Here is a 26,842-nt window from a genome sequence, read left to right as displayed (position 1 = left end):
TATTATAGAACAGCGCTTGGCTGCAATTAGACCTGGTGGCAAGTGATGATGCAGCCTAAGATGGAGCGCGCTTGTCTATAAGATGCCTATTCACTCTTGACTTGAAGGTGCCCATATTATAATTGGAGGGGAAAACTGATGCTGGAAGCCGCTGTTTGGTGCTCATAATCTGTGTGTGCAATCTTTTCGCCTTCTGAACTGCTCAAATAGAGCCATCTGCGAACGTGATTGTTCCGCAAAAGCTTTCCTTTGTATATGTTACATTTCTGGACAAAAAGCTGTAAGACAAAAAGTCCAAAGCTTGTGAAAGCTCTGCAGAACTGAGCTTGTCGTGTATTGGCCCATAGTCCCATACTCGTTCAACAGTTGTGACTTTGCGAGTTGTCAGTACACGCGCAGCCGTCGGCGCCGACGCATGCGCCTCGCAGCGTGCCATGCGTTAGCCCCATGGTGTACCCCGAGGCGTCCCGTTGGGGAGCGCCCGACACGATAGCGCCCCTCTACGATGACGTCTACCGAGGTCAGCATTGCAAGTACCGCGAATTGCATCCTTTGTTCTACTTCTAAGCCTGTATAACCTGTCAATGTATTTATATTTATTTCAATGTTTATTGGTGTTTTCTGGTCTTATAAAGTTGTAATCTTAATCCTTAACCCGCTTGATACGTAATCGAGTCTCTTTTAGATGTTTTTGTAAACTTTAGTTTTCGTTTAATCACTAACAATGGATTCTGCAATGATAATGTCTAAATGTAAGCCTATTGGAATACTAAACAATGATTATTAAATTATTTATAGCTTACTTAATTTTGTTATTAATATGTAAAAATTTTACCGATTAGTGAAAATTAAACAATCAGTTTATAATGTAGGGTTTAGTTAACTTAGTTCAGTATACCTAGAATACCTATTTGAATGTCTAACCAGAGCGGAGCGAGCAATAATTAATCTATGGTCTAACCTTAGAATTCAATAAGAAAAAAGTAACATATTTCCGTTACCTTAATTAATAAAAATGAATGAACGGAAACGGTAACAATAAAATTGGATAACTGTTAGTGGATTCGCACAAATTGACCGATTAGACAGGTTAAGTAACGTTAACTGAGGTCAGTTACTCGTCTGGTGACCGTTAATGGCATGGTTGATAACTTGCTGGTTATTGATCGCGTCATATGTTCCGGCAGTTAGAGAAAGCTGTAATGTGAACCAGATTCAACGAGATTATAACTTTGTTTTTTTGTTCATGTAACAAACTTAATTAGTTAAGTATACGCGACTAACCCGGTCCCAAGTTTGTGTTAAAAATATTGCAGTGTATTTTTATGTTTGTAAGTTCGTCTGTTTCCTTCTAATCGCTTAATTAATAAATGAACTGAATGCTGAAAACTCAATATGGCAGGTATACCGACCATCTATATTCTATATCGATCGTTTTCATAAATAAAAAAAATATATAATCGATTATATTAATTAAAAAATATTGTGTAAGGCTAGCTTTAACTTTTACTGTAGGTACCTACTGTATTTTCAATTTAAAAAATTAAATGAATTGAATGGAAAAAAATTATGATAAGTAGAGTACCTACTATCAAATAAGTAAAAAACGAAAAGCTTAATTTTATAGATTTAAAAATAAGTACCTATATGATATTTTATAAAATACTGATAAAATAACCATTGATGGTTTGACCATGGTAGCTAGCTGTATGTAGTATTTACACTAAGCAATATTTGTAAAAAAAAAAACAAATTGTCTTTCAGAAATAGGCACGTAAAGTTTTTAAAATAACTTTACTTAAAGTTTGGATTGTCCTCTCGTCGTTAAATTAAATTCTTAGTTTCGCAGCTTACTCCCTACTAAGTCTTGACTTGATAGTTCATAAGGTTATTTAATTTTAACTTCGTCTAATGAGATTTTAATTGGAATTTTAACTTCGTCTAATAAAATTTCAATTGGAAGTGAATTAGGTAAAAAGGTTACGTAGCCCATATTATTATAAAAGTTCAAGTTTGTATGTTCGTTCGTTCATATAGTTTAAAAGATCTTAGCGTAGATACAGAGGGATAAAACAGCGGGAAGCGACTTTGTGTTAAATACTAGGTATGTCAAGTTTATAATTAATGCGAAAATATGTCTGTCTGTCTGCTTGCTAACTTTTCCGTTCTGTTACGTTCCGTTCGTAGCCGTTTAACTGATTTTGATGAGTTTGCATCCCAGAGAAGCACTTTCAAGAAGAAGAAGAAGGTTATATTTTTAGCAACCTAAAGCAACACCGAAGAAGTCCCAGGCATCATCTATAGAGAGTAGAGACTAGCATCCTGAAAGCGAATATAGGCTACTTTTATCCCGGAAAATCAACGAGTTTTCTAAAAAAAAGGAACTTATGCGGATGAAGTCACGGGCATTATCTAGAATTCTAGGATGTTATATGTATGTCTGTACGAATTAAGTTGCTTAGTAGGAGCTATACCAAAATGATTGCGTTTAGATCGAACGTTGACCTATTTGCAAAAATCAGATATACTTAGGTACAAAAACTTTAATAATAACTTTTTTTCCATAATCTTATATGTACCTAATCATCTAAGAGTGAGATCTATAGAGCGCACTCTGACTTAGCTTAGACTCAAGACAGAGTTAAAACGAGACAGAGCTATATCTCTCACTTAAATCTGTCTCGTTTTAATTCAATCGTAAGTCTGAGCAAAGTCAAATTGCGCTCTATAGATTTCAACCTGAGACTGAGATCTATAGAGTGCACTTTGGCTTTGCTCAGACTTAAGATTGCGTTAAACCGAGACAGATTTATGTGAGAGATATAACTCTGTCTCGTTTTAACTCTATCTTAAGTCTAAGCTAAGTCAGAGTGCGCTCTATAGATCTCACCCTAAGTCTTAGAGGCATTAACACCTAAGATTGGGATAAGTGTAATATAAGATTGAGAGTGAGGATTTTAATGAAAACCTTTCAGATTTCAGTTTTCACCACTTAAATCACTGAGTTATTAAGGTTAGAATCATAAAAACCTTTATTATGATTTCTATGGTTAGAATTGTCATAGTGATACGAGGTTAGTTATCATAAATATGTTTATTTAATCCTTACTAAAATTAAGTACCTAACAAATTCACACAACCACGCCCTAGAATTTCCGATATTCCCAGTATTAAAACGTAAAATTACATCTATTACTTTAATATAATTGCCTAATTGGCAAAATTTATTACAGGTTCCCACGTCCACGGTTGCACAAAAAAACGTATAAAAAGTTAAATATGCATGTTGTAAAAAAGCTGTTATAGATTAGTTCGCATGGCAGACTGTCTGTTATAATATTTCTTTTGGGAAGTTCTTGTACCTAATAACTTTTTATTTTACGTACCTACCAAATATGTTTATAGTATATAGTGAATACAGCGGAACAATGCATATTAAAAGAAAATGTATTTCTACATTAAGTAATTAATCTAAATATATAAAAGGAAAAGCTGACTTACTAACTGATTGATTTACCTATCAAAGCAAAGCTCAAACTACTGCATGGATCGGGCTAAAATGCATTTAGATGGTTATTATGACGTAGACATCCGCTAAGAAATGATTTTTGAAAAGTCAACACCTAAGGGGATAAAATAGAGGTTTGAAATTTATGTGTAGTCCACGCGGACGAAGTCGCGGGAATATGCTAGTTATTCCAATAAAATTAATTCCCAATTAATCCAATAAAAACTATAGATAATTGTAAGTTTTATAATCATCAGATATTTAAATAATTACTTATTTTGTTAAAAATATTGAAATAAAATAATAAAATAAAATGAAATATTTATTTATAAGCTTTACTATTATCAAAACTTAATGTGAATAAACTGCTCCCGAAAATAGCAAATTACACAATCAAATTAAAAAAAAAAAAAAAAAAAAAAAAAAAAATTAAAAAAATATTATTAAAAATAAAAGACCTTATAGGACGTGGATTTGACTTGCAGCTCGCTCCAGCAATGCGCAGGACTGCAATTACTTTATACCTTTAATATTTTGTGTATGATTATTGAAAATCGAATCTTTGAAAAGTCCAACCGCAGTGGTAGAAGTATTAATTTTGACGGTTTAAAAGTACTTTATTTAAATAAAAAGTCTTTCTATGCTACCAAAAAGAACAAATTCCTTAATTGGGCAATATATTTTCGTGTATGTTCGCTCCGTAATGTAAGACATCAGCCCTCCATTTCTATGATTAGGCCTTTAAGTAGAGGCCCAGAATATATAATAGTACTAGTAGAGGGTTCAGTAAAAGATTTTCTCAAATTCCGAGCATCCTGAGCGGTGAGATATTGATACCAAGTGATTAAAATTTAATAACACGAGGCTCTACATGTTAAAAGCTTCTGTTAAAGCTGTTGAACTTCGGCATGATATAGGATTTTTTATGTTAAATACTAGCCGATGCCCGCGACTTCATACGCGTGGATTTAGGTTTTTAAAAATCCCGTGGGAACTCTTTGATTTTCCGGGATAAATGTACCCTATGTCCTTCCTCAGGATACAAGCTATCGCTGTGCCAAATTTCATCAAAATCGGTTAAACGGATGGGCCGTGAAAGGCTAGCAGACAGACAGACAGACGGACGAACAGACAGACACACTTTCGCATTTATAATATTAGTATGGATTAAGCAAAAATTTAATAAGTAAAATTCTTGAGGCTTATGCAAAACTAGCTTACTCCCGCGACATCGTCCGCGTGGACTACACAAATTTCAAACCCCTATTTTACCCTCATAGGGGATGAATTTTCAAAAATCCTTTCTTAGCGGATGTCTACTTCGTAATAGCTGTCTGCATGCCAATATTCAGCCTGATCGGTCCGAGTTTGAGCTGTGTGTTGATTCAGGAAGTTGGTCAGTCAGCTTTTCCTTTTATATATTATATAGAATTTGATCAAATATCTGATGAACATATTTATTTTACCATCCATCTAATAAATATTTTTTGCAATCTCTTGTTTAAAATTACCATTTATAATGTTTTACTAAAGACAAAATGTTATTATATGTGCGAAAGTGCTGAAAAATAGTAGTTACACCGAGATATAAAATCCGCATGACAATCGTTCGCCTCAGCGTGTTTCTTTGTATCTTTGTAGAGACAAATCCTATACAACTCAGTCCGTTAACACAGATCCTTTAGCAAAGCACTAGCTCGTTACAAGTTTCTGAGAAAACTAACGAACAAAAGCTTTAGGTATGGTTTAGAGAAGTGTGATTATTTATTTATTTTTATACTAGATGATGCACCGCGACTTCGTCCGCGTGGATTTAGGTTTTTTGAAATCCCGTGGGAACTCTTTATTTTTCCGGGATGAAAAGTAGCCTATGTCCTTCCCCGGGATGTAAGCTAACTCTGTACAAAATTTCATCAAAATCGGTTGAACGGTTGGGCCGTGAAAAGCTAGCAGACAGACAGACAGACACACTTTCGCATTTATAATATTAGTATGGATTATAATCGTCTGCTAGTTACAGCGTCAATTTATCGTCTAGATACGCAAGGTTTAGACATCTTTTGTGGGGTCGAGATACGCTTTTATTAGATGATCCCGGTTCCCGAAAGAGTTCTCTTTGCCATTCCATAATTATTAAACACTGTGTTCATATTGTCATATTTTGTTTAAAAAAAGAGTTTCTTGCCGGCTTTTCTTAACTTTAATATTCCTTACCTAGTACCTAGGTACCTATTAACTATGTGGTTCTCTACAGAAATATTATATGGCTTGATTTTAGTGCAGTTCATACCAATTCTAAATCAACATCGCATCACTATTGTGTCTTTAAAAGATAGTTGGGTAATTTAGGTCATCTTCCTGAATGATTTCTTCAAGAGCGATAATTCTATACCAATATTGACAAAAACCCACCCTACCTAGTATTTTTTCTATTAGTAAAACTAAGTAGGTACCTATAGCGGTTTCCCTGTTTGAAAAGTTACCTATATTACCTACTTGAGATAGCTTTATGTGAAACTTTACCATTTATTTCAAGCTGTTGAAGCTAAGCGTTTCAATTCAACGTCCAGCTCCCAACGGAGTGATAAAGATACGAATTTACGGAAGCGTCGACATTCGAAAAAGTCCATACTATAATATTAATAGAACTTTATAATATGTAGGTATAATGTTACAGTTACTCGTGGATTCAAAACTCTTATCACATCAAAAGTATTTTATGTTAAAAAAATAGAGTTAAAAGGGCTGTCTGACAATCTAACTGAATTATTAAATCATCATAAATAATGCATAGCCTCGATAACTCAGCGGTTAGAGGAGCGGACTGAAAACCGAAAGATCGCCCGCCGCCGGTTCAAATCCCACCCATTGCACTATTGTCGTACCTACTCCTAGCACAAACTTAACGCTTAATTGGTCAGCAATTAACTTGGCTAATATTAAAAAAACCGGCCAAGTGCGAGTCAGGCTCGCGCAACGAGGGTTCCGTACTACAGTCGTATTTTTTCGAAGTACCCTGCAGGTTTCTTGACAGACCGACAGACAGACAACAAAGTGATCCTATATGGGTTCCGTTTTTCCTTTTGAGGTACGGAACCCTAAAAAAATTGTACCTAAAAGTTGATTGTTGGTAATGGCGAAGGAAGTACCTTCAGAAAGATAGGAATCAGTTCGCCAGCGACGGTAGTGAGACATTTCCCGTGTTTTAACTTGGCTCAATTAAGGCTGAAGCGATTAAACTTGATGCGATTCAAATGGTGATTTTATTGTGTTTGTGAGTTCATTCCAAGCGGAGTAGGTAGTTCTGAACACGAACGCGTCTTAAATCTTGGATTACATACTGATTTAAAATGTAGGGTATTTTAAATCAGTGTTTATTCAAGATTACCTAAATTAAGTAGGTAACTTCAAGGCAAGAGTGAATAGGCGTCTTCTAGGCAAACGCGCTTCAACTTAGACCTCATCATTGCTTTCTTTTAGACGACAATCATTGTCGTCAAGTGCAAGCCTGTTGAAAACAGAATACTTCTGTTTTCTGTTATCTCTTTTCCTCTATAGCTAACAAAATAATTCTATGGAAACCAAGTAATTAAAGATAAGATAGCTAGAAGTCACCAATTCCCAAAAGTAGTATACTGTATACTAGAACTGAATAATTATCAGGATCACGACTTGTAGATTAATAAATACCGATTTTTCACAATCTGCGGATAGCGCAGTAGATTTATGGGGCAGATATTTCTCGCTTTAGATATAGGTATTACCTACCTGTATTACTTAGAAACTAAACGTGGACCACAAGTAGAATTTGTTTGACGGGATGACCAATTAAGAGGAGTTTATTCGGAGCACTCTCCATACAAACACCTTTAGAGCAAACTTTACCTAATAATAATTTTAGTGTTAGGTTTGTTTCAAAATGTTGATTGTTTTTCTCGACTTGGATGCGACCATGGAAAGGATAGCTTAAGCTTAAGCAAAATAGGATGCGATCCCTCATTGAACCTCGTTGCTAACCGTTAATTCCTTACAGGCCTATAATTAAATTACGCTTAAGCGACGTCGCTAATGGCGGAGTATTTGTAAACAGTCAACTCGGAGCTCGATACACGTTCGTGTGTTTCTGTAAGCTATTTTTAGAGCCACCGTCTGACTCACGATACACCTGTATTTATTATACACATACAGAGTGTTTTATTTATATAAAGGCTGTGTATAAAGGTTACAACAAACACGAAATATGACTTTGGCAATTATCAACACTTCTGATCAAAATACATTTTTTTTCAGCAGTGTTTATAACCAAGCAAAACGACTGAAAACTGTACTGAGATTATATTCAAAGTTTTTAATTTTAAAATGATACAATTTCAGCAGCTTTCATTCAGTTTTTAGCTGTTAAATTTAGTGACTGCTTCGACTGCGTTTTGGCGACTTATTGCGAACGTGGTATATCAAAGTTTTTTGTTTGCTATTTTCGAAAGTATGCTGAATACAACGTGCAGTCGCTGCATTGTTTTCGTTCATACACATTATAAACTTAAATTCCAGATTTTAGCTTCCGAAAAGCGATCAGCCTACTGATTCGCTAACTCAATGTCTGACTCTAAATGATTGCCACCGAGCTCATTTGACATATATTTATTTTTAATCTATTGAAAGTTTTCTATGAAAAATTATCTTAACATCACTCAATGAAACAGCAATGTAAACCAACCAACGAATGTAAAATGAATTCGATGGCTATCATTCAGATTTAGACACTGAGTTAGCGAATCACCCCGCAGATCACCAATCGCTAATGCTATAGATATCGTGTGTGCTCTGGCCCCTTTTATTTGAAACTCGAGAACTTTAAATTGAAAGAGGATATAATTTTACGAAACCTGCTGGTTGATGACATTTCTACTTTTATGAATGAAAATTTTGGTCATGATAAAGTTGTATCTATTATAATCATAGCTGATTGACTCATTGATCGTTATTTTACCCTTTTTTGGCACACAATTTTTTCACAAAAAGGATAAATAATTAAATTCCGATCGCTGTCATTAAATGATGGTACCTACTAGTTATAAAGGAAAAAATAGCGTTATCGGGTATTGACTTCGGTCTGTCTGGAGGTTTCGCAAATACGGACCAAAAAAAATTTACACTTTTTTGCATAATTAAAAGATATTAGTTGTATCCATGACATAAAACCAGCAGTGTATTCAATTTTGCGGCTATCGTTTGAACTCACTTTTAAAATTTTAATTGGTTAGAAGTAGGTACCTACTACCTACCTGTTAGAATTAGAAGCTGTCTTCGTTTTTTTTTTAATGACAAAGTTGCCCACAAGCCGCAGGTATTGTTTCATTGCTAATCTTTGATTATTTGAACAGAGTTGCCCTTTTCAAAGTTGCTGATATTCTTGCCAGGTCTTCTCAGTAAAATCTTTATTCCAAACCGGTGATAGAATCATAGAACTAGCATAAAAGCCTTTGTGCACTCATCCGTATCCGTGATTCATCGAAGTCGTTTTCATACAAATACGTAGGTACATTCGATTCGTATTTTTAACGGATCCGTCAAATTACGGATTAGTGCACAAAGGCCCTTGGAGACATTTTATTCTACATGAAATGATTTGAAATACCTACCTAGGTCCTAGGTAGATCGTATTTATTGACATTTGAAAAGTTCTAACAGTACTTACGTAGGTATTTCTTCTACTTCGTTTCGTTTGATTTTTAGCTTAGGTACCTATTTAGTAGTGCCAAGTAATAAATAAGGAGGTAGGTAGTTACTTACTTCCTATTTCTCTGGCGAAATCAGCACACAAAGTCACGTTCGATACAGTACCTTCGATACAGTTTCTTACTTTTTGATCTCATTCTCTTATTGCTATTTGCTATCGTTTGATCATCTTTAGGTAAGTATAAACGATATACCTAATATCAATAAGAGAACAAAAGTAGACGTTTCAATAAAAAAACTCACTATTATCTCGATGTTTCAATCTCACTGTCAAAGGCGCGATATTTCGATTGAGAAAACAATGTTTATTCGTGAAAAGGGGGAAAAAATCAACGCCAAGTTTTTATTGGAGAGCTTTTTCGTACTTATCGAAGCTTCCTACTTATCCCAATATTCTCCAAGCGAGACGACGACGTGAGACATTTGCAATATCGACTTGCATAAACTTGTCGGGCCGTGTAGCGGCAAGTGTGGGCGACGCCCGGTTGCCGATAAATTGGGTTTTGGTTTTGCTTTGTTTATAAGTTGTTCACTTATTTATTGTAGAGCATTTTTTGTTATTAGTTAAATGTGAAAAGCGTTGATTGCCTCGTGATAAGAAGCTATGTGCTTTTTAAGAAAATAAATATCCTCATGTATTAAATATGATAAAAGCATTACTAGCTCAACCGTTACAGGAGCGGACTGAAATCTGAAAGGTCAGAGTGGCCGCTGCACTTTTATCGCTTAAATAAAAATAAATAAATATTTTTTATTTCAGACTAAGGTCTATATTATAAAATTAAAAATACATTTAAGGTACCTAATGGTAAAGGTTTGCTTAGGTAGTTGGGTGGGATAGGGGAATATATAATATAATATAACATATAAACATATCACTTGCTTCAACGGTGCATATCATGTTTCCTCACGATGCATGAAACCTGCATGCCTAAGAGTTCTCAAAGGTGAAGTCTGCCAATCGGCGAACTATTGCCGTGCTCAGTAGTGGACCGGCGCCGCGCCGGCGCGATGGGTTGATCATGTTGATGATACTACGTTTAACTAACTGGAACCTAACGTTTAAAATGTTAGAACAACTAAACTTATATTTTCTAAATCAATTTCAAATGCGTTATCGATACTGTACCCGTAGTACAAGATTTTACGTCTCACCAAACGAAACCAAATTCGAGAGTCGAAATACTTCCGCGTTACAGTAAAATGGACCTAAACAGCCTTGAATTGAAGTCAAATATTCAATGCCACTGATTTTAGTTTCGCAATGTTTCCGCTTGGAGTGCTGGCTGTAGAAGTGTAGACAAACTTGAGCTTTAAAACAAGGCGTTTAAGATCCAGTTTACTGTAACGCGGAAGTATTTCGACTCTCGAATTTGGTTTGGTTTGGTGAGACGTAAAATCTTGTACTACGGGTACTGAAATTTCAAACCTACAAAAAGTTTGGAAGGAATACCAAACCGGTAGAAAGCTTTACTCGCCGAGCTTTCATGAATATTTTCCAAGTTTCCCGAGACCAACAAACCAAACTATGTTATTCAATTTCAGAATACTTATAGAACTGCAAAACGAACAGATCTTTTAAACACTTGGCAATATCTTTATTTTCAATTCTGAAAACTGCTGAAATTATCAGAAAATTTCAGAATACTTGCTTTAAGTTCACATCTTGTGCAGATTAAAAATATCATATAATTACCATCATCAGTTCTTCCCTAATGCGCACCTCCACAGTCCACACCCAACCCACACTCAGTGTTCCTCACTTCCCACCAGCCTCTTTATATCGTCATTCGTCGGTCCATCGTGCTGGAGGGCTCTCCACACTACGTTTGCTTACTTATACGCGGTCTCCACTTTAGGACTTTTCGGCCCTATGACAATGCCCTGACCACTGCTACTTCAGCTTGCTGCAGCTGCAGCTTGGGCTGTGTCACAAACTGACAATTTTGTTATGTTCTCGTCTAAAATATTATCACAATAAATGTCAGGAATTTTACTTAATAACCAGGAAATCTTAGATTGCATCTGGTAACAGTAACTGAAAATGTTCTCAATGGCTTATCTTGATATAATTGGACCACATTTACCTTAAAAGAAAATAAGCAATTTAGCGTTGAGGGCGGGAAATAATAAAAGATATCGAGTGAGATCAGCAGAAAAGCTTGACGTTAAGGCAATTTAAGTGTAGACGCTGAAAAGCTGAAAAATCGAGCTATTTTGCTGCATATAAAATATATTATGCATAAATATATTATGCATAATATATTTTATTTAAATTTTTTGAAAATTCTAATTCGAAGTGTTTGACTAGATGATGCCCGTGACTTCATTCATATGGATTTAGATTTTTAAATTCTCTCTCTCCTCTTTGATTTTCCGGGACAAAAGGCAGGCTAATCCGCCTTCGGGATGCAATTATCGCTTGTAAGTACATTTCATCACAGTCTTTTAAACGCAAGGGCGGCAGTGGACAACCGTGGAAGTTACCGACAAACAGATAAGCAGACATATTCACAGAAACTTTCGCATTATAATATTAGTAGATATATTTAACCGGAAATACTGACTTTTCAGTAAGATTAAAAGCCAAAACTACGTGGTGTTCTTTATATTCCCCGCGCGTATCGTAGCGCGTGTGGAATCGATAACGCGGCTGAATGGAGGCAATGGGCTGTCGTGCTAATCTTACTCTACTGGAAGCCTTTTCATATTTGCCGTATCGATAATGCGGTGTAAGTTTTGATTTTTTCAATCCCGTGGAATCTTCATGGTTTTTTGTCACAAAAAGTATTTAGTATAGGTAGGTATATGTCTACGGGATGCAAGCTATCGCTGTATTAAATTTCGTCAAAATTAGTTAAACGGATACGTGGCAGCGGATAATCAATACATTTTGATTTCATTTTTAAATGTAACAGATAGACAGATAAACAGACCGACAGATTATTAGTAAGTAAGAAGTATGTGACCGCAAATATCAACTTTTGATATAGGTAAAAAGCCAAAACATTACATATTAGGCCACTAGGCTGACTCGTGGTGTTCTTTATATTCCCCGCGCGTATCGTAGCGCGTGTGGAATCGATAACGCGGCTGAATGGAGGCAATGGGTTGCGGAGCTAATCCTCCTCTACTGAGCCTTTTCATATTTGCCGTATCGATAATGCGGTGTATAATACTTGTACCTGCTATCTTATGGTATTGATATTTGTTAAGGTACCCAATCCTTTTAAGTTTTATATTTTACTAGCTTAGCCCGCGACTTTGTCCACGTGGACTTCACAAATTTTAAGCCGTTATTTACCCGCTTCAGCATCATCATCAAATACCTTTTATCCCAGAAAATCAAAGAGTTCCCACGGGTTTCTTTAGCCGAATTATATGATATTTGGTACAGAAGTAGCTTGCGTACCTACCGGAAATTGACACAGGCAACTTTTTATCCCGGAAATTCAAAGAGTTCCCACGGGATTTTTAAAAACCTAAATCCACGTAGGAAGTTGCGGGCATCATCTAGTGTATGACAGAATATAATCCCACTTAGTATTTAGAGCACGTAGAGCGACGGGTGTCGAATTGTTAATAATTCGGCTTATCAGCGCGAGCGGTATATGCGGGCTCATATTCCACTAGAAGCCTTTGTTATGTAGGTATCCTAATTCCTATATTATATGAATTTAATACATAATATATAACGCGTAAAATTTAATTACTCACGCGCCATTTTAACTTTAAGTATCTGTCAAATTTCATGTCTAAAGTTCGTTTTAGTCCTTATTTTTAAAGGTGAACCCAAAGAAATTTTAAATACTAATTCTTAGTACAACTAAGAATTATTACTTTCTAAATCCATGGGTGAACCTTACTTACCTAAGTGTTTCCTGCCAATTATAATCTGGGTATTTTAAAACAAGAGTGAATAGGCACCTTCTAGGCAAACGCGTCCCATCTTAGGCCACATCATCACTTCCCATCAGGTGTGATCGTGGTCAAGCGTGCGCGGGAGTTCTCATTTTGTACGGACTAGAGTAGGTATATCCATATTCCACCATAAGGTTATTCGTTTATAAAATAGGTATGCCCGCCCATGCAAAATCAGGGCGAATTTTTTTGTACACCTATAAGTACCTACGCGACAGGTTGAGATGGCAAGCGGGATATGAGGCGTGGCGTTCCCTCCCCGATTGCCATCTCGACCTTTCGCGTAATATCATCATTCATCATCAACCAATTTAGACGTCCACTGCTGGACATAGGTCTCTTGTAGGGACTTCCACACGCCATGGTCTTGCGCCGCCTGGATCTCGTCTCCCTGCGACTCGTCTGATGTCGTCCGTCCACCTAGTGGGGGGATATAGGTGCCTAATATTAAGCTGAAATTAACACCTGAACAATTAACTCAAGCGCTCTTTAGTGTAATTTATAATTGCTCATTATCGTTAACCAGACCTATTCGTACGTGACAATAATTATTCGCGACCACAAAACGTTGTTGTTTCCGAACTTTATTCAATTAAGCATTAATTAATAATTGCTGACCTGTGAGCACTAATGAAAATTATTTATAGGAGCTTATTTAAAAATGTCTCCTTATTTATATGCTTCTCATATTTTAACTATTTTTGTGTATCTCAATTTATACACAAAAACCGGCAAAGTGCAAGTCAGACTCGCGCACTGAGGGTTCCGTACTACAGTCGTATTTTCGACATTTTGCACGATAAATCAAAAACTATGATGCATAAAAATAAATAAAAATCTGTTTTAGGATGCATAGGTGAAGCCCTTTCATATGATACCCCACTATTGCATTAGTTATCTTACTTAATTTTTATTATTTTATTAATATACGTTATTTAATTTTTTTGTGTGATGACCACAAATTCACGGTTTTCAGATTTTTTAAGTAAAACCGATTTTGACGAAAGGTTGGAGGAAAGGTTTGATGGAAGATTTTGACGACAGGGATAGCTTTTTATCTCGGACAATCAAAGAATTCCCACAGGATTTTTAAAAGCCTAAATCCACGCGGGCGACGCCGCGGGCATCAGCTAGTAATACAATAAATGTACAACTTTCTACTCCACGGAACTTGACATCTATAAGGCGACGTAGCTCGAGTCGTGAAAGCATATTATATAGGGCGAGAGCCGACCGGTAGTTTTTCTGCTTTCCTTATAGAGTACGTGGCCGAAAGTAATGATAAATTGGGAGAAGGACAGAAAGACAGACGCATCAATTTTATTTTATTTGTATCGTCATCATCAACAACCAATAGACGTCCACTGCTGGACATAGGTCTCTTGTAGGGACTTCCACACGCCACGGTCTTGCGCCGCCTGGATCCAGCGGCTCCTTGCGACTCGTCTGATGTCGTCAATTCACTTAGTGGGGGGTCTTCCAACGCTGCGTCTTCCGGTTTATTTGTATAAGAATAAGAATAATTTATTTTGAATTTAGAATTTAGAATTTATATGTATATATGTATACCTAGACATATCGATTATCGATCTAAGTATTTTATGTATATTCATTCCAATCAAAATCTTGCAGCAATCTCTAGGACTACAGACATTTGTAATATCATATCGGCACTCGGATACACAGCTTTCGCTTAAGATGAAAAACATGTCATTTTCCGCTTACGTAATATTTATAGACTCGCTTAAAGTTATACCTATAGTAAACCAATTCTGATATGAACTAGCTTTTGCCCGCAACTTAGTCGGTGTGATACCAAATTCAAAGCCTACTTAGTACTCGAGGATAATGTATAGTAGGCGACAGGTCGAGATGGCAATCGCACAGCCCCCGTGCTAATCCGGTGCGGGAGAGCAGGGTGACGTGCAGGTGTGCGGGGCGTCCCCCCGGCCTCATACACCGATTGCCATTTCGAACTGTCGTGGTTCTACTAGGTATATCTATTAGTGATAAACATGTAAAAAAATTGAATCGGATTATTATATCCTCTACATTCAAACTTACACTCAAGTTTGTAATATCGCATTACCACTCGAATAATAAATGAAGACTTAATGTTTGTCGAAATCAAAGTTTTTTTACTTAACTAACTTGTTTCAGTTTTCTTGATTAATTGTATTTTATTTTTCACAAGCTGATGCCCGCGACTTGTCCGCGTGGAATTAGGTTTTCAAAAAGCCCGTCGGAACTCTTCGATTTTCCAGAATAAAAAGCAGCCTAAGTCACTCTCCAGGTCTTTATCTATACCTACCCATGCAAAATTACGTCAATCCGTTGCACCGTTGCGACGTGATTGAAAGACAAACCAACAAACAAACACACTTTCGCATTTATAATAAGGGTACTGATAACAGAACTTATACCTGCTAATTTCCCTTGTTTCGACAGTAGATACAAATCATTATCATTGATGAACTTAATATTAAGGATTCCGGATATTTCTCTAAACCAGTTATGCATCATGATTCATGACCTAAGAATTCCCGGCCGATATAATATCATCATGTTATAGAATTCAAATATACCTAATATCTATCTAGATTTTAGAAGCATACGTCCTCGTCGTTAGATTGTTATTATAACTTCACTTGAGGTGAGCTCTTCCGCATGCATGGTAAGTGGTAACCCAACGGAGAATAATATGATACATTTTGGCACTTAAGGAGTTATAGAAGTAAAATAAGCTGTGATAGGCTAGTGGTTAGCACGTCCGCCTTCTAATCGGAGGTCGGGGGTTCGATCATGGCACGCACTTCTAACTTTTCGGAGTTCTGTGCGTTTTAATTAATTAAATATCACTTGCTTTAACGGTAAAGGAAAACATCGTGAGGAAACCTGCATGCCTGAGAGTTCTCCATAATGTTCTCAAAGGTGTGTGAAGTCTACCAATCCGCACATGGCCAGCGTGGTAGACTATGGCCAAATCCCTTCTCACTCTGAGAGGAGACCCCGTGCTCTGTAGCGAGCCGGTGATGGGTTGATCATGATGATGAGAAGTAAAATATGAGGACAAAAATCATCTCTAATTGGCTACCTCTCTCACTACAGGCACATACTTATACCAAGAGTTCCGCCAATTTCAACAATTTCGGAAAGTTATAATTATCATAATCATAAGTTATGTGCTCCATAACTTCGCTCAATTTATAAATTGACATCAAAAACTTCTGCAGTTTTCTGAGCATGTTATAAACAAAATTCAGACGTGAGTTATTCCTGAAATAAGTTTTTCCATTACAGCCGACGGAGTACTCTCAACGGTGAACGTAGTAGAGGCGTTACAAGAATTCTGGCAAGTGAAGGCTTCGAGAAATGGCGGTGCGGCAAGCGGCGGCAGCAGCGGCGCGCTCGTCATATACGAGTCCGTGCCCGCCGCGCACCCGCCCTACGTATGCTACGTCACACTGCCGGGAGGCGCCTGCTTCGGCAGCTTTCAGGTAACTATGACAAGGTGGCAGGGCGAGCGGCGGCAGCGGCGCGCTCGTCATATACGACTCCGTGCCCGCCGCGCACCCGCCCTACGTATGCTACGTCACACTGCCGGGAGGCGCCTGCTTCGGCAGCTTTCAGGTAACTATGACAAGGTGGCACGGCGAGCGGCGGCAGCGGCGCGCTCGTCATATACTAGTCCGTGCCCGCCGCACACCCGCCCTACGTATGCTACGTCACACTGCCGGGAGGCGCCTGCTTCGGCAGCTTTCAGGTAACTATGACAAGGTGGCACGGCGAGCGGCGGCAGCGGCGCGCTCGTCATATACGAGTCCGTGCCCGCCGCACACCCGCCCTACGTATGCTACGTCACACTGCCGGGAGGCGCCTGCTTCGGCAGCTTTCAGGTAACTATGACAAGGTGGCACGGCGAGCGGCGGCAGCGGCGCGCTCGTCATATACGAGTCCGTGCCCGCCGCGCACCCGCCCTACGTATGCTACGTCACACTGCCGGGAGGCGCCTGCTTCGGCAGCTTTCAGGTAACTATGACAAGGTGGCACGGCGAGCGGCGGCAGCGGCGCGCTCGTCATATACTAGTCCGTGCCCGCCGCACACCCGCCCTACGTATGCTACGTCACACTGCCGGGAGGCGCCTGCTTCGGCAGCTTTCAGGTAACTATGACAAGGTGGCACGGCGAGCGGCGGCAGCGGCGCGCTCGTCATATACGAGTCCGTGCCCGCCGCACACCCGCCCTACGTATGCTACGTCACACTGCCGGGAGGCGCCTGCTTCGGCAGCTTTCAGGTAACTATGACAAGGTGGCACGGCGAGCGGCGGCAGCGGCGCGCTCGTCATATACGAGTCCGTGCCCGCCGCGCACCCGCCCTACGTATGCTACGTCACACTGCCGGGAGGCGCCTGCTTCGGCAGCTTTCAGGTAACTATGACAAGGTGGCACGGCGAGCGGCGGCAGCGGCGGCGCGCTCGTCATATACGAGTCCGTGCCCGCCGCGCATCCGCCCTACGTATACTACGTCACACTGCCGGGAGGCGCAGTGGCGTGCAGCTCATAGAAGCATAAACACACTGCTTACCCTCATTGTAATAAATCAATGCTTATTTTTCATTATAACCTGCCGTAAAATAAGTTCATACCTAAATGCATACCCTGGCTTGAACTCCTGTGCACGCCACTGGGGAGGCGCCTGCTTCGGCAGCTTTCAGGTAACTATGACAAGGTGGCACGGCGAGCGGCGGCAGCGGCGCGCTCGTCATATACTAGTCCGTGCCCACCGCTCAACCGCCCTACGTATGTTACGTCACACTGCCGGGAGGCGCCTGCTTCGGCAGCTTTCAGGTAACTATGACAAGGTGGCACGGCGAGCGGCGGCAGCGGCGCGCTCGTCATATACTAGTCCGTGCCCACCGCTCAACCGCCCTACGTATGTTACGTCACACTGCCGGGAGGCGCCTGCTTCGGCAGCTTTCAGGTAACTATGACAAGGTGGCACGGCGAGCGGTGGCAGCGTTGCGCTCGTCATATACGAGTCTGTGCTGAGGCATAGGAGGAACAGTTTCGGTTGTATCTACATAAATTGTCAAAGTACTCAAGAGATACAATAAACAAAAATACCAAACTTATTCTAGAACATAAAAATTACAGATCGAAAATATCATCTAAACCACCGCAACGAGGCAGGGTGCCCAAAACGCTGGCAGCGTTACCTCGTTGAATGGCCAGACTAATATGCTGACCGAGGTAACTACCAGCCCTCCGGTCCCCCGTGGATTCCGCGAGACGGGATGAAAGGTCCTTAAAAAAGGATCTAGCATCCTCGCCCCACGAACCCATGGTCTCCACCCCAAAAGGCACAAATATGAAACTATTTTCTATATTCTCATATTTGCGCCTCTTGGCCCTTTCTGCGTTAGTAGCCGCCGCTCCGGCCGCCACGGAGGTCGCCTGTACGTGTGACAGCGCCAGTGTATTCTATATACTCAAGAGATTCGATCTAATAAAGATTCTGGCAAGGTTATGGGGATAGAAATGATTTAGAACGAGGTCAAAGGTGTAATTCAAAACCACCCTGCACTGCACCTGCACTATCTAGATTGGAGTGAAGTTTGGGATATCAACTCTTGTACCTTTTATACTTATGTGATTTTATTCTCCTCAACAGAATTGTCCCACAAAAGCTGAGGCGCGGCGCAGCGCAGCAAAGATTGCCCTCATGAACAGCGTGTTCAACGAGCATGAGTCTCGACGTATCTCAGAGCACTTCATCGAGAAGGCGGTGACGGAAGCGCGCGCGTCCTTCGCTGGGGACGCGGCCAGCCACCACCAGGATCCCAGCGCTGGAATTGCGGCCTTTAGGTATATTACAGAGCGTACATTGACGTTTTCCATCCACATTTCTAATGGCCCTTCCAGCTCCATGTTTCCTGATGCGTACCTATAACTTGGAATAACTTAAAATCAGTGAATAGGCTGCATCTTTGAGGCAAGCGAATCCCAATTTAGACCTCATCATAACATTATTTTCAAAATAGTTTTAATGCAGTTGCAAAATGAGGCGAAAGCTTACAAATCTAATATGGTATAACAACCTGAAAAGCTTCTTGTTCAAAGAAAAGCTAAATTGGTCAGTGATCAATATAATATATCCTAGCATGGGTCATACTTACGTATAAGTTTGCCCGTTGCTCCAGATACAGTTCCTAGTATTTCTTCGCGGGTCTACAGGATTTCTCACGATCTTTTCCTTTATTGATGAACGCGATTCTTAACTCTGAATATCCATGCAATAAATAATTCACCTGTACATTTTTGTATCCGTAGGTTTATGCTAGAAGCAAACAAAGGCCGCACGATGCTGGAGTTCCAGGAACTGATGACGGTATTCCAGCTGTTACATTGGAACGGTTCGCTTCGTGCCATGCGCGAGCGGCAGTGTTCGAGGCAGGAAGTGGTCGCGCACTACTCCGCCCGGGCCTTGGACGATGCGATGCGCGAGCAGATGGCGCGGGAGTGGGCGTCGAGGGAGCGGGAGGCGGCAGGGACGGGGGGCGGAGTGCTGCGGAACGAGCTGGCGCGGGCGGAGCGGGAACTCCGCGCGGCGCGGCTGGCGGCGCGGGAGCTGCGCTTCCCGAAGGAGAAGCGCGATATACTGATCCTCGCCGCGCGCCTGGCTCCGCCGCAGCAGCAACAGTGATCTCACGGCGCGACTCTAAACATTTTTTTGTTATTTAAGTATAGTTTTATAGTGTAAGAACATTGGTGTTTTATTTCGTCATCTTTTATTACTGACCACTTACAAGTTAGGCTTTTACTGCGATCTTAAAAGACGCGATAACAATCTGATATGGAAGCGGAAGGCTACTCTGGAAGGCTATACGTATAGTAGTTTTTACTAAACCCATACCCCGAATTGATTTCTACGCGGCATCGTAACGTATCTAAATCATTCGGCAGCACGATTTTGCTGGTAGGATGGTCACCATGGCCAAAGCCACCTTGAAGACTCTCATCTTGACCCTTCAACTTACTTGGTCGTCTGGTCTCGCTTTACGACAGTTAAGGAACTTCTAACAAAACGTTGGCGCTTTGATGTCACTGGCAGGCGTCAAATGTTGTATATTTGACGCTAGATTAAGGCCCTAATCTACTCCCCATTTTTCTATTTTTTTCTTTTCACGTCGCCACAGTCTAATATTTGACATATCATCGATTCAGGATCAAACCTAGAGTTCCCTCTGGTCTGGTCTAAATGCTAATGGGATGACTTCACAACTACTTTTCTCACGTGTGGGTAACATACATTATTTCATAATCACCCCTAATTAATTAATATCACTCGCTTTAACGGTGAAGGAACACGTCGTGAGGAAACCTGCATGACTGAGAGTTCTCCATAATGTTCTCAAAGGTGCGTGAAGTTTGCCAATCGCACTTGGCCAGCGTAGACTATGAGCTCTGAAGTGAGCGGACTGTGGTTTGATCATGATGATTGATGAATCACACCCGATAAAGTTAAAAATAGCCTCGATAGCTCAACGGTTAAAGGAGCGGACTGAAAACCGAAAGGTCGACAGTTCAAACCCCGCCCGTTGCACTATTGTCGTACCTTCTCCTAGCACAAGCTTTACGCTTAGTTGGAGGGGAAAGGGGAATATTTAACAGCAATTAACTTGGCTAATATTCTTTTTTTTTTAAATCTTGTCTATGTTCGGATTATTTTTCTAAATATTCCAGTTATTCTGTTTAGAGCTAAATACATTCGGTATTTATAGGTATAGGTAAGAGGAGTTGCTGAATAATTTCAGACATCTTTGAAAGGTACCACAACACCTACTTACTAGCTATAAGAAAACAACCAACGCTTTGGCACTTTGGATTGCTTATCGCAATTTATCTAAGGTACCTCTACCTTTATCTAACTTAATTTATTCCGTACAAACAAAACAAAATCCGGAATTGTAGAGTGCAGTTTCTCACACAGTTCGAAGCTTTGTGCTATCATTCCACGTCTTATCAGTAAATCTATTCACTATTCTCTTAACGGCAGCCCCTCCGTCACTCGCTCCATACAAACGTAGTTTGGTTCTCATTTCAATATTAACCAATCAAACTCTGGTGCTGCAAATGTTCATGGGCGGCGGATCCGCTTACATACTTGCAAGCTATTTTTATTTTTAAAAAACTCAATGTAATTTCGTAGACTCGTTTTAGGAACTAAATCCATATCCATACTAATCCATACTTACCTTGCGAAAGTCTGCCTGTCTGTCTGTCTTTTCACGGCCCAACAATTTTACCGATTTTGATGAAATTTGGTACAGAGTTAGCTTACATCCCGGGGAAGGACATAGGCTACCTTTTTATCCCGGAAAACCAAAGAGCTTTCACGTGATTTTTAAAAACCTAAATCCACGCGGACGAAGTCGCAGGCATCAACTAGTAAGTAGATAAGTATATCTGTAATTTGTCAGATTTCCGTAAAAAGCAACTAGGTACATAGTTTTAAAGTTTTAAAGATTTGAATGTAAATTCTTGAGACCGTGTAACTTTGAAACTGAAAATTTTAACGGAAATCTGGTAAAACAGAGAAGTAGATATTATTCCTCAAACATATTGTCTACAAAATTCCATTGAGTTCGATTGGTTATTATTCGTGGCAGATGCATTTGACGATTCAAAAGTACTTGTAAAAGTTTAATTGAATAAAAATGTTTTGATTTGATTCTAATAGGAGTCAAACTACGTTTGTATGTAGCGCACTACGAATAACAAACATCGTCGGTGAACCGATAAATCGCTCGCATCGCGCACGCGAATTTATAATATAGAAGCTTTGGTGGGTGCGCTAGTTTATTTATAAACGCCTAAGAAACTGTTTAACTGATAATGTATCAATTGCTAAAACCGTTGGATCACTTGAGATTTGAGAATTGTATCTGCATGTAGGAGTAGAACTGAGGATCTATTTTATAAGAAAGGATTTTCGATGCGTTTTCAGGCAATGAAGTAATCTATGCGCTCGGAGAGTCTACGTGATTGAATCAGAAATTAAGAGATTCGTAGAAGAACCAATCTGTGATAGGCTAGTGGTTAGAACGTCCGCATTCTAATCAAAGATCGGGGGTTCGATTAGTAGATACATAATAATTCAATAGTTCGATCCCGGGCACGCACCTCTAACTTTTCGGAGTTATGTGCGTTTAATTTAATTAAATATCACTTGCTTTAACGGTGAAGGAAAACATCGTAAGGAAACTTGCATGCCTGCGAGTTCTCCATAATGTTCACAAAGGTGTATGAAGTCTACCAATCCGCACATGAGCAGCGTGGTAGACTATGGCCAAAACCCTTCTCACTCTGAGAGGAGACCCGTGCTCTGTAGTGAGCCGGCGATGGGTTGATCATGAGAAGAACCAAAGTAACTGAGAACCGGAATGGCGACCCCGCAGTGGAAAGTAAAACGTTGGCAGATCTCCCACTACGACCTACGTGGATAAACAACAAAGGTACAGTACCTACCTAGCCGGCAGGAAATATTGCACATCGAACTTTAGAAAGAGATTTTTGCTTCGTAGAGCGTCGCCTCTGTCACTCATACCTATGTGACGTTTTGTCGGTCTCAACGACGGAGACAACGCTCTACGTAACCGTTATTTCTTTCTAACATTCGATGTGCAATATTACCTGCCGCGTACTGTAAAAAACAAATCTCAGGGAATCGCTGGGTCCGCGGCGTGTAGAGGTCCACAAGAGACCTAGGTCTATCATTGGACATTGACGACGACAAAGAAAGTATTGTCAGAAGTTCCTCCCGCGGTAAGGTCAGGGCGCTCAGTATTTATTTTGAAAATCCTAGCTCATTATAGCCGTACCTAATAATTTTTTTGTACAAATAACGGCCGTCGGCTTTATAACGATTTAAAATGCCAACGGATTGGTTTTATAGTTAAAAAATTAAAATTGATTTATTTCAGGTTAACATACCCATAATTATTACAAGTGAAAATTAATAAAAATAAGATACTAATACATAAAATAATTTATAAAGAAAAATTAAATATGTAGTAAGTAGGTATATTTCATTAGTACTCGTAAGTATATTTTTTACCCAAATTTCAAACCCCTATTTTAGCACCTTAAGAGTGTAATTTTCAAAAATCCGGCGGATGTCTAGTGTCTACGTCATGATAGCTATCTGCATGCCAAATAGCCCGATGTCCAGTAGTATGAACTGTACGTTGATAGATTAGTCAGCTAATCCTTTTCCTTTTATAATACCTTCCTATTCAGATGTTATAGGTTTCGGAATGACCGGAATCGTAATAGCTTTCCTGTTCAAAACTAATTCAATTTCGCCTTAATTATAATAGGGGGCATTCAAGCTTGTCCTCGGTAGCTCAGGATTTCCGCAATTAGGAATGGAAATGGGGATTATTGAAATGCAATGTCGAGCGTTATTGCGGCCGAAATTGGGTCAAATGTACTAATTCACAGTTCACACATTAATTAATCACTCATACCTACTCAAAATTTTCTTATTGAAGTTTTACCTTAATTCATTACTTTTTACCATATTAGTATATATTTTATACAAGTAGTCCATGTTTTTACCCTAAGTACTTTTTTGAGTCATAGGGAGTTTGCTAGGTACTTTTATGACCGGGCATAGCGACTACCTGGTGACTACGATGTTCTTGTCCCGCTCGATTAACAGTGACAGACAGCTATAGCCATTGATGTTGGAATCCCCCTCTACTTGATGAAGCATGTGGGCGGGGTAGGCGAGCCGCGGATATGAGCAAACGCACATATCAAAGTCTTTTGAGCACATTACTATGGGCCATTTTTGCCCAATTGTCACCGTGATTAGAGCTGCCGTACAAAACTCGAAAAGATGCCGAGTTTTACTGTAATTATAAGTCGTAATGCGAAATAAAAATGTGAGTCCGGGTAAATAAAGGAATTTCTTTCGTCCATAAGATAAAAATCTACTAAAATATTTGTAGATCGAGGCATAATCTCGAAAAATTATATCGGTTGACAATGTCAAGAGCGTTCATACACAATTACCGATTTTTTAGGAATTATTCATGTGCGAAGTGCTACAGATATTAGGAGTAATAACGAATAACAAGGTTGAAATATTTAAGAACAAGCCTTTTTTAAAGATCTATTGCTAATGAATTATTAATTTTATTGAAAAATAATAATCCTATCGAATCCTTATTCTTGCGGAAGAAGTTTACTAATTATACGATTTTGAGTGCGACTTTAGTCCGACAGTGCGTCTTTAGTTAACATATAACCACGAAAAACACATATAATAAACACATTCTCTGGTTATTTCTAACAAAGACATTTATTTCTAACATACAAAAACTACAGTGATATCAAAACTCAGTCTTTCACGCGGTAAATACTCAAAGCCCCGTTTGTTTAAGATAGTGTGCGAGGTGGCTCGCGCGGTTTTCATACAAAAGTAACTTCATCAGCGTTCTATAGTAGGTATTTATTATTCTAGGGCTATAGCAGTGTCCTTGTTTATACCTACTATAGATGATTTATTCGCTTGTAGGAAGTGTCGGGACTCGGGATATATGATATATGTACTTACTTAATTGAAAAAAGGTAGTAAGTAATATTTGTTCATGAATACTTACATTTTAATTATTTTTTGTGGTTAGCGGATCACTAGGAAATAAACCCGTAGTGAGGATGCAATCGATATCACAATCTACCCGTATGTTAGAATAAGGGCTAGCTTTGAATAGATATGGCAGTTCTAAACCCATAGATAACCAAAACAAGGAAACCCTTCCAAGCATAAGTATTACCAAAGGTAATAATTGTTTCTTCAACTTGAAACTAAACCTTTACGAGGGTTTAAAACGCGCCCTGATCTGAGAAGAACTCCACAAAAAACTCACCCGTGGATAATTAATTCGTAATCATCAGAACATCCAGTATAGATTGTGTCAACACGGAGACACGGTTGCGAAATGATTATTCTTAAACTACTTACTTATATTATAGCCTACGCGTTTATCAGGTGCTTACTTTGTTGCAAGTAGGTGGGTACAGTGCGCAAAGAAAATTGCTACTTCTGGCACTCGAAAGATTTACTAGGGAATTCAACCTCAAGAGTAGGTACGCATATACAACCTTTTGCTTGAAAACAAAATCGTAAACTGTTGTCTTAAACTATACCCTTGCAAAAAATCACATCCACCGGTTGCTCCGTTGCGACGTGATTGAAGGACAAACCAAAAACCAACAAAGCAACAAACAAACACACTTTCAGTTCGGTTTAAAGAATTTATTCTCAAAAAGAACATACTGTTCACTTTCACATTTATAATAGGGGTGGTGATTGAACACTTGAAAAGAGCAACCGTCGAGTTTCATGCTGGTTCTTCTCGGTAGGAACGGCTTTCCGAACCAATAGTAAATGAAATTGGGTATTTGACTCGAATTTTTTTATTACTTTATTATAAACTAGAATAAAAATAATGACGTAAACTGAAAAAAACTAATTAAATCGATCAAATAACAAAAAAGTTATAAGCATTTAAATATTTCACAGATTGATTAGACAGAGATATTTGACGATTCAAAAGCACTTGTAAAAGTTTACTCGAATAAAAATATAGTCTATTATGTTCTATGCATTAAAAATGCTGTTCTAAATAATATTGTGAAGCTGCCTGTACCCGATCGCGGTGTCTTCCGATAAATTGCACTGATAAAGGTGTTTGTAGATCCCCGCATATTTTAGCACCGCGCTCGCGATAAAGTGTGCTGTTTTCCTACTTCAAAGCTTTAGGAAATAAATATTAGTGCCACAGTAGAGCACCTACCTACGGGCTCAGTGTATTTTCAAAGCATGAAGGAATATTCTACTTTCTTCTACATATTACTAAAAATTGTGAAAGTAAAGGTAAAGTAAAATATTCTTTATTCTACACCAAAACCAAAACAATAGAAATATAACAAAGATGTTTGCAAGTACAATTGGCGGCCTTATCGCTAAAATAGCGATCTCTTCCAGGCAATCTTAGGGTAGAGGATTGTATAAAAATTAAAGAAAGCGGAAGGGATGTACTTACTAAATTAAATTAAATAAATTGAAAGGAACAATAGAAAGTGTGTTTGTTTGTTGGTTTGTCAGTTTGTCCTTCAGTCGCGCCTGAATCGATATAATTTTTTGCATTTTTTTGCATCCCGCGGGATGCAAAAAAATCACTATTTAATTAGTTGTTTTCGATGAAATAAAATATCGTGAGGAAACCTGCATCCCTGAGAGTTCTCTATTACGTTCTCAAAGGCGTGTGAAGTCTGCCAATCTGCACTTAGCCAGCCAGGTGTACTGTCACACCCTTCTCATTCTGAGGAACCTTCACCCGTCCTCAGCAGTGAACTGGTTAGATGATGATACCTACCAACCTACATATAGTAGGACAAGGCTCTTTTGGCACTTGAATGACATTAACAGGGAGCGTAGTTGAAGAACAAAGGCTTAGACTTTTCAAACAAGAACAAAGGGGAAACTTGACGGCAATGTTAGTTCCGATTTTCGCCACGCACCAGAAGAGCCTTGTCGCACTGTACACGCGTATGTTACTTATACGCATCCCCATCCTCTAACAGGTTGTAATAAGTACGACC

General features: G+C 39.2%; 1 protein-coding gene and 1 long non-coding RNA gene across 2 annotated transcripts; one reads left to right on the top strand and one right to left on the bottom strand.

The window, feature by feature from the left end:
* The first annotated feature begins 417 nt into the window (after nt 1–417).
* On the top strand, nt 418–19,931 carry lft (Limb expression 1 family member lowfat). The gene is made up of 4 exons (XM_034976119.2): nt 418–520; nt 16,469–16,665; nt 18,840–19,033; nt 19,499–19,931. The coding sequence occupies exons 1-4, from the start codon at nt 448–450 to the stop codon at nt 19,869–19,871; spliced, it is 837 nt and encodes a 278-aa protein (XP_034832010.1). The 5' UTR covers nt 418–447; the 3' UTR covers nt 19,872–19,931.
* Nucleotides 19,026–25,163, bottom strand: LOC138403838 (uncharacterized). Its single transcript, XR_011237997.1, has 3 exons — nt 25,105–25,163; nt 19,477–19,886; nt 19,026–19,112 (listed from the first exon to the last, which is right to left on the bottom strand). It is a non-coding gene; the product is annotated as an uncharacterized lncRNA (long non-coding RNA).
* Between the last annotated feature and the right edge of the window lie 1,679 nt (nt 25,164–26,842).

This window comes from Maniola hyperantus, chromosome 2 (genome assembly GCF_902806685.2).
Source record: "Maniola hyperantus chromosome 2, iAphHyp1.2, whole genome shotgun sequence".
NCBI lineage: Eukaryota > Metazoa > Arthropoda > Insecta > Lepidoptera > Nymphalidae > Maniola > Maniola hyperantus.
The sequence above is the reverse complement of the archived record's forward strand: the minus strand, read 5'-3'. Positions and strand labels throughout refer to the sequence as shown.